Source organism: Rutidosis leptorrhynchoides, chromosome 11 (assembly GCF_046630445.1).
Source record: "Rutidosis leptorrhynchoides isolate AG116_Rl617_1_P2 chromosome 11, CSIRO_AGI_Rlap_v1, whole genome shotgun sequence".
Classification (NCBI taxonomy): Eukaryota; Viridiplantae; Streptophyta; class Magnoliopsida; order Asterales; family Asteraceae; genus Rutidosis; species Rutidosis leptorrhynchoides.
Window position 1 is genome coordinate 24839210 of NC_092343.1, and position 8407 is coordinate 24847616.

Sequence of the window (8407 nt, forward strand, 5' to 3'; positions counted from 1 at the left end):
AGAAGGATGAATTTGATTGGCAAGTTTTTATTTATTTGTATCTTTATTAAACCAACATTACCAAATATATTTTACCACGTCAAACAAAAATTCTCCAACACCACAACAACATTACAATTTACCATAACAAATGGGCTTATGATCGGAATAGAAATTGTGTCTCTTATTATGTCTACGATAATAAAAACTTGAAATTTTTCTTTCGCTTTTAAATGTCCTTGATTTGCATGGGGTTTCCTGTCCACAATCACTCCTAACGGCTTAGGAGGAAACCACACACGCGTTAGGAGGAAACTCAGTTCGCGATGATGTTAACAGTACCGTCGAAGGTTGGAAAAACCCCCAGACCTTCTGCATCAATGTTGGTAGTACCATCAAAGGTTGAAAACTCCGTGCTTGGAGTGAGAAATGAACTGACAACACCCCCAATTGAATCTCACCCACATACCACTCACTCAAGCCAAGATTCGGTGGATATGTAATTTGTTCAATAAAGATCAATTATCAAAAAATCAAAATCCCTTGCCATATTTATACATTCATTTTCGAAGAAAAAAACTCCTTGATTTGAATTAGGCAATCAATAGCTAATTAACCACGTAACTAATAGACAACATTTGTCTTAATTATTATGAATAGTACTATTTTGTTTTTCACTTTTCACAAACCTAACCCCCTAACTTTCATTAAAATACAAATCGAACCCTCCACTTTATACCTATATTCTAAATTATTATTTATCCCATCACTAACGCCAAAAATACTGAATAATAACACCCACCACGCTTTACCGACTTGTACACTGCGCTCAAACAGTAGGACTCACATAGGCCACTACTATGCTACATTTTTTTTTGTCTTCAACGATAAAGAACAACCCTTCAATGCTATCAAAAGATGTCAAAAAACAATTTTTTTTACAAAATAGATCAACTAACTTTAACGTTAAAAGAAACAACTTTCACAAAAAGAACAACCCTTCAATGTTAGTGTCGGAAAAAAATTCTTTTTTTACAAAATAGATCAAGACTTTTTTTTTTAACTCGCATTAAAAACGGAGCCCCCGGCGCGAAGCGAGGGCTCCACAACTAGTTTGTTACAATAAGAAACCTGAAGCATTCTCCTATAATGTATGCACAAAAGTAAAACAAAGACAAATAAACCCATCATACATTTCAAAATCAACAAAATCTGAGTCTGCAATGTTATACCAAGATATGTAGAGTTCAACCCTCATATTCAAGTCGTTTCAAGTGATCCACAACGATCTGAATTTATTACTCTAATACGTTTACATTACAGAAAATAGAATCTGAAGCTTTTTTAAACACCGAAGCCAAAAACTGCCCTTATCTTGTGAAAGATGAGATCCCGCCATCCTCTTTCCGTATTCTCAACAACAGTTGAATTTCCATACCTGCATCAAAGAAATGTCACTTTAACCTGTTTCTGTAAAGAAAATTTCTAAATTCTGCTTTACTTGTTTAACTTATCAATGATACACAAGATGGCCAGATTTTAAAGATTCGGTTAATTTGACACTTTCTACTCAAGAAGAATAATCAAATTTCTAACAACGAAAAACAAACCTGTCTTCCTCTGGGACATCGGTCTGAGTCAGATTCACAACTGTAACTCCAGGTTCAGGCTCTTCTAAAACCAACCTCACCTGCACAAGTCAAAGATTAAACAAACTTATTGAAGAAAACTTTGTGATTAAAACTGGAGTGGTTTTTATTTAAATATTCCTGTGAAAACAGAAAAACACCAACTTCTATGGTTAAACTCAAGACATATGATTCATACAAAACGTCACATTATGAGTTTATGATTCGAGGATAGATATATAATGCCCATTATGCCCGTACACACATACATGAGTTAGTAGGTTTGATTAGCCGTTAAATTCAGCAAGCAACAAAATCCTTACCATCAAAGACTTAGGTGTATCTTACTAAACATTACATACAAGAGTTATGTCAAAAAGCCCATGACCTCCCCAAAATACTTATATCACTACTTCTACGTACCTCCACCGACATTCAGCTGCAGGCATAAACCTCATTTATAATTGATTAAATAGTACTAATTTCATAAGATCTTTCAAATTTTTGTAGATAACTAAGCAATTTACATGAAACATGTCCAAGTAAAATTTATGTTCTTAAGTTTCATAGTGAAAAAAATAGGATTTCTATGTCCGGATACATGTGCACACTCAAAGCATTTGTCATTCTTTCATATAAACCTATAAACCCAATTGTCACATACAAATTTATCCAATATTCCAATAAAAATTGCTTTTAGAATACCAATAGTGATAAGCATATTATATAATTAACAGAACAGTTTTATAAGCAGACAAACTCAATAACAATAAAGTACAGAAGAATAATTGAACAAACAGAGTGAGGACAACATAACATACCGTCGAATGCAGACCATCAGGCCAGCTTCCAAACCGCCATTTCTGCACAATCAATTTCCCTTCCTGCAACTCCAAATTCGTACCCGTAACCGACCCATCAAATAAACTAATCTCACCACCAACTTCCTTACTAATCTTCGCATTACTCTGCGTAAACCCTTTCCATCTATTCTCATCCATCAATATCTCATACATATTACTCGCCCTACAACTAAACTTCTCCGTCATCTTTATCGTCTTAAACCCTTCCATCCTCTTCTCCTTCACCTCCACCTTCTTCACCACCGGTTCCGCTTTCACCTTCACATCCGGTCCCACCACCTTCGAATTCGAATTCACTTTCTTAACTTCCAACTCATCTTTAGCAGGTCCACCTTTAGCCATAGCATCAACATAAACCCTAACCTGATTCAACACAAATTCCTTCCCTTTAATCAAAAAAGCATCTTTTAATCTCCTCCCAATCGGTCCCTCATCTTTAACAATAACCCGAATATCCGGATCCTCGTCAGCATTTTCGTCCGAAATATACGGAATTTCAACAACACCATCAGCAACTAAAATTGACTTTCCATCACTATCTTTAACCTCCCCTTCCCAATTAATCAACAAACTCAATTCATAACCAGGTATAATTTTCCCTTTCCGTACATTCACATAAGCTTCACCTTCAATTTTCTCAATTTTTTTAGTCTTAATAAACAAATTACCTTCACCTGATAAAATTACATGATCTGAAAGTAATTTGGATAGTAGATCCTTTGACCATTGCATACAATCAGTTTCCGCCCAGTGCCAATTGTGTACGTTAGCTCCGTCAGGTCTGTCTTCAACGATCCAACGTTTATCACCTTCGCCGTATTTCGCCATTTGTTGAATTAGGGTTTAGTGTGTGAAATTAGAGTGTATGTTGCTATTTAGACGACGTCGATTGGTTGCTAGTGTAGGAAATTATAGATTCAGACGAGTGTGTATCTAGAGGTTTCAAAAAGTGGGAGAAGAGTATTCTAGAAGTTGGAAACCCTAACCCTAGATTTATGTGCGAGTGAATGAAAGTGAAATTTGGGGGGGCGGTGGTTAGTTGGTTAACGGAAGGATCTAGAAGATGGTGGTTAAATTAGTTATAAATTAGTTAATTGGAGGTTTCCATCGATTGGGCGGCTGTTATTTGGTTTGCTGAGTTAACTCGCCCGAGTTACTTGGTATCATATTAAAAATCGCATTTAACTACAATTTTCTTCTATCAAATTTCATTACTATCCACTCTAATCTTTTTTAATTTGGTTAAACAAGAAGGTAAATACTTATAACATAATAACTCAAAACAGTAATCTGGACATTTACTATGAGACGAAAGAAGTACTAATATTTAAGATTATTTTTACATGGTAGATTGAAAGATTTGATGAGGTAACATAAAAAAATCAGCTGATAGTGATCGACTTGGTCTTAAGATCAGAAGAAGTGAAACAATATTATTAACAATGATTATCACAAAAGTTAGTATATAAAGCCATACATGATGTTGTGTCGTTTGTAACATATTTTGAGAATAGTCAACTATAAGGGTTTGTTCTCCAGTTTTTTTATAAGGGAAATGAAATGAAAGGGATGGATTTCAAATCTTCCAATTTGGAAGGAAGGGTCGAAGAGTAAAATACCCATCTATTCCCATCACTTTCTTTCCTGTCAAAACTTGGGAACACATTTGTGATTTTGATTTCCTTTCAAATCAATTCTTTTCTCTGCAAATAACGGCTCTAGAACAAAGCCTAAGCATTCCATTGATAGATCTAAATCTTCCGCCCTAAATTGTAGGATTTTACCATATAACTATACTTTTGTTGTTAAAAGTTGTAGGATATTCTGATGAAGATATAGAATATTGATAACTTTGATACATACATTTGGTTATTTAGTTTACAGTTGTTATTAAATGTTTATAACAATTTGATGTTAACGTACCATCATTTCTCCAAAAAATTCATCCGTAAATACTCCATTTTACGTGTATTTAGGTGTTTAAGATTATTACAACCCCTTTAGTAAGTCGTGTTTATCTTTGTAGACCTATCTCCTTTTGATGCTTTTTATAATGGCAATGTCCTTGTTGTGTGTTAATTAAGTCATATGACATACTAGTTGACGTCTTGATATTCTCACAAAACATTTTAAAATTCAAACTTAATTAGTAGTATATTTTGAAGTAGTTAAGGAAAAACTATTTCATATACATATGAGTAAGGTTTGTCTCTGAACACACAAAATTTATCTGTTTATATATAGATAAATCTTATATGTTTAGGTATAACAAATAAAATAAGTAAAATGATAAGGTATTTTCAAGATTGCCAAACAAAGAAAAGTATATACTGTGGAAGTTTTATAAGAATTGCATGTCTTTTACACGTATAAAAGTAGTCCCTATTGCGGCGTTAGGAGACATTCATTGGGTAATTCCGTAGAAGAACACACAGGCTATAGGTAACGGCTCTTATGCCTTGCCAACAGAAATCAGTCCAGAGACCGTCCTCCCTATCGCTCGCCCAATGCTTACTATCGAGATTGGTCGTCGGGCGTCCCATTCTAAAGTTTACGAATTAGCGTTAGTGATCTGGTTTGCGCGACTTTCGGGTTATGTTTACTAAAGTAACAACTCATAGTCTAGTTTAGGGTTATATAATTCAATAACTGTCACTTTGAATTCAACATATAATCGACACTTTTACGTGCATTTTAGAAAGTTTTAACTAATTGTTTGTTAGAAAAGTTTCAATACTAATATATGATTAATATATAGAAAAGTTTTTTGTGTATAATTTTTCTCGGTAATTCTATTTGATTTATTTGAAGGAGACACCCATCCATACATCCCTACAGTCAGTGGCGAAACTAGGATTTCTTTCATCGGGGGCAAAAAAAAAAATTTTAATCGTAGCAATTTTTTTGGACAAAAGTTGGATATTTTGGGGCAAAATTTGAAAATTTTGGGGCAAAAGTTGTAGAATTTGAGTCAAAATATGAAGGTTTTGAGGCAAAATATGTAAGTTTGAGGGCAAAAAATAAAATCCACCGGAGACAAAGTCGAAAAACCCAAAATTTTTACACTGAAAAAAAAAAAAAAAAAAAATCCACCGTGGCCGCCCCCTGACCCTTAACACTTTCCCCCTGCCTACAGTATATATGTTCATCGAAAACCCGCCAAAACAATTGTCTCCTCACTACAAAACCAATCAAAAAGCCCTAAACTTTATCTTCAAAATGAAAATCACTAAACGATTCAATCGAGTCATCAAACCCCTAAAACCCATAAATTGTTCCAATAGTAAACCCAAACCTCATATCGTAAAAAGTGACCCAATATTGAACCCTAAATCAAAACCCAAACCAAAACGTAGAACAATCAAGAAAAAATCCATAACCCAATCTGATGTTAAATTAGAAGACTTAAAGCACACTTTTTTATTAGAGAAACCCCCAAAAATATTGAGTCTTGATTTTTATCAAATTGATGCTCTTGAACTTGCACCTCAATTGCTTGGCAAGTATCTTAAGAAAGATGATGTTGTTCTCCAAATTACAGAGGTAAAGTATCATATATTTATTTATTTATTTTATTTTTGCTTTATGTTTTAAGAGCTTATTAGTAAAATGGAACCCTAGAAGCAAGTATGCTTATTATTAATTTAGTTGTTTTTTATTGCATATATATTTTAAAAAACTAGGGATTCATGGTATTAAATTGAGGTGTATATTGATTAGTGTATGATATATTTGTGTGTGTATGAGTTGTATATCAAAATAACTGGTAAAATTGCAGGTAGAAGCATACAGGTCTAACGATTCAGCTTGTCATGGTCGAGTTGGCGTTACATCAAGAACTGCTCCTCTTGTAAGACATTCTACTACATAAATTCGATTTCAATTTCCGCCTTTTCGTATGAATTGGTCTTTAGGTTGATGACGATATGAAGTTGTTTCTAAGATCATGTTGCACGTAAGATGTACCTAAAGATTGCTTCTGTATATTGTTTGATGAGCATATTAGTATTGTGACAATAAAATCTTAATCTTTGAATAAAAAAAGTATTATCATGAAAGTTTAGGCATTCTTCCATTAATTGTATTTGCCCTAGAAGCTTCACATGTCATCTTACCCAATAATTATAAACCGAAGATTTATATTGCAATAATTTGTTATATTTTGAAGGTATGCTACAGTAGAGGTCAAAAGTTGCTATAATTTGCATAAAATTTCATTATGTGGTGTTTAATGTGAATTGGCAAATTTTTTTTTAGCATTTTAATAAGTTTTAATTTTCGTTTATCATTTGGAATATTGCATAGTTTGGATCAGGAGGGCATGCTTATGTGTATCTTTGCTACGGTATGCACAACATGCTGAATGTTGTAGCTGACAAAGAAGGAATTGGGTCGGCTGTCTTGATTCGTTCTTGTGCTCCTATTTCTGGTAATCATTTATGATTGTTTTTTTTTCTTTCTTATTGTTGCATACTCGAATAAAAGTTGCATGTTTTTCGGTCTAGATGTTCCACAACAATCGCAGGTTCTTTAAATCATTAAGATTCTGCTGTTTGGTTAAAAGTAATAGTCTTAATACATGACATTAAAGTCAAATGTTCAATTTTTTTTTAATCTAAAGATTACGTGTAAGCTAGCTATGTTTGACTTTCAAGGTCAAACAAACTAATATTTAACTTTGGAAACAAGTATTAGTTACTAACATCTGATCTGAAGTACAGGGTTGGATACTATTAAACAGCGTAGGGGTTTGGATACCGAGAAGCCAGTTCTTCTTACTGGGCCTGGCAAGGTTAGTCTCAATCGCCTTTTCCCAAGCACAAGTCTCAATTTTGACCCATTTGCTTATAAATGTGTTGATTTGTGTTGTCTTATGACCATATAAATTTTCCTAAAAGCAAAGTGGTCAAATGGGTCATATATGTTAAGCTGCAAAAGTGTTACTATTGCATAGTGCAATAACTTCTTCAATTATATAAAAAATCATATTATAATTATGTTTTTGTAATTGTAATTATATTTAATAATTATAATATACACAATTTAATAATAAAGTTGCTGGATCACGAACCCAGATTGGCTCGCCCACAGTCACATTTTGTTCTAAAATGTGATAATTTTGTTGGATTACATCATTTAGGTCGGTCAAGCATTAGGGCTTTCAACTGAGTGGTCTACACATGCCCTCTTCACTCCTGGTAATAGTTGATGAAACATTTTTTTTTTGTTCTTTTTTTTGAAGGTTTTGTTATAAATTGAGATGAAAATGAAATAATCAAATGGGTTGGTCTTTTAGGTGGGCTGGAACTGTTGGAGGGGCCAGAAGTGAAGGAAATTGTAGTGGGTCCACGCGTGGGTATAGATTATGCTTTGCCCGAACATGTTAGTGCATTATGGAGGTTTGCAATTGCAGGTAGCCCTTGGATAAGTGCACCTAAAAACACCCTCAGGCCACCTTTATCTCCTGGTTAAGAACATCAATCACAAATGGTTTTTGTTGTTAACGTTGACGAAAATCATATTCTATGTTTCATGTATAGTTATTTGTTGTATGGATCTTGAACCATAAAGGTAAAAACTAATGAAATGTAAATCTAATAAATCAATGAATTACAGTTTTGACTTTGGATGTGCATTATTTCAACTGTTGAACAAAGTGAATCATGTCGTTCTGTGCTATAAACCTTTTGGTGAATACATCAACAAAGGTGGCTATCTAGACACATTTACAAATCTTCCGATGATTTTGGGTTGTGTTTTATCTCGAATAAGTTCAATATATTTTTTTAGGTAAAAGGGCAATGCGTGAATGGGTCGGATCCGAAAGACTGAAATCCTCCTGAAAATTATTTGTAGTCATGATTAAAGGATTTATTTTTACTACGTAAAGTCGTAAATCATACTTTTGTTTTTGATTAAGTTGCAGTTTGTAATGAC

General features: G+C 33.6%; 2 protein-coding genes across 2 annotated transcripts; one reads left to right on the forward strand and one right to left on the reverse strand.

Annotated features, from left to right (window-relative positions):
- Positions 1-1076: 1076 nt before the first annotated feature.
- LOC139876879 (uncharacterized) lies at positions 1077-3590 on the reverse strand. Its single transcript, XM_071864278.1, has 3 exons — positions 2429-3590; positions 1590-1669; positions 1077-1417 (listed from the first exon to the last, which is right to left on the reverse strand). Exons 1-3 carry the CDS (start codon positions 3296-3298, stop codon positions 1324-1326), a joined length of 1044 nt encoding a protein of 347 aa, XP_071720379.1. The 5' UTR covers positions 3299-3590; the 3' UTR covers positions 1077-1323.
- Positions 3591-5689: 2099 nt separating this feature from the next.
- On the forward strand, positions 5690-8085 carry LOC139877517 (DNA-3-methyladenine glycosylase-like). The gene is made up of 6 exons (XM_071864956.1): positions 5690-6013; positions 6249-6320; positions 6776-6899; positions 7192-7262; positions 7611-7668; positions 7767-8085. Exons 1-6 carry the CDS (start codon positions 5690-5692, stop codon positions 7940-7942), a joined length of 825 nt encoding a protein of 274 aa, XP_071721057.1. The 3' UTR covers positions 7943-8085.
- Positions 8086-8407: the final 322 nt, after the last annotated feature.

Bases quoted from the DNA above. Each gene is read 5' to 3' on its own strand.
- LOC139877517 (XM_071864956.1), top strand. From the start codon at position 5,690: ATGAAAATCACTAAACGATTCAATCGAGTCATCAAACCCCTAAAACCC. The intron at 6,321-6,775 runs GTAAGACATTCT...AATATTGCATAG, and splicing joins CATCAAGAACTGCTCCTCTT to TTTGGATCAGGAGGGCATGC. The intron at 7,669-7,766 runs GTAATAGTTGAT...TTGGTCTTTTAG, and splicing joins ACATGCCCTCTTCACTCCTG to GTGGGCTGGAACTGTTGGAG.
- LOC139876879 (XM_071864278.1), bottom strand. From the start codon at position 3,298: ATGGCGAAATACGGCGAAGGTGATAAACGTTGGATCGTTGAAGACAGA. The intron at 1,670-2,428 runs GTATGTTATGTT...TGACTTGTGCAG, and splicing joins CTGATGGTCTGCATTCGACG to GTGAGGTTGGTTTTAGAAGA. The intron at 1,418-1,589 runs GTTTGTTTTTCG...TCTTTGATGCAG, and splicing joins GATGTCCCAGAGGAAGACAG to GTATGGAAATTCAACTGTTG.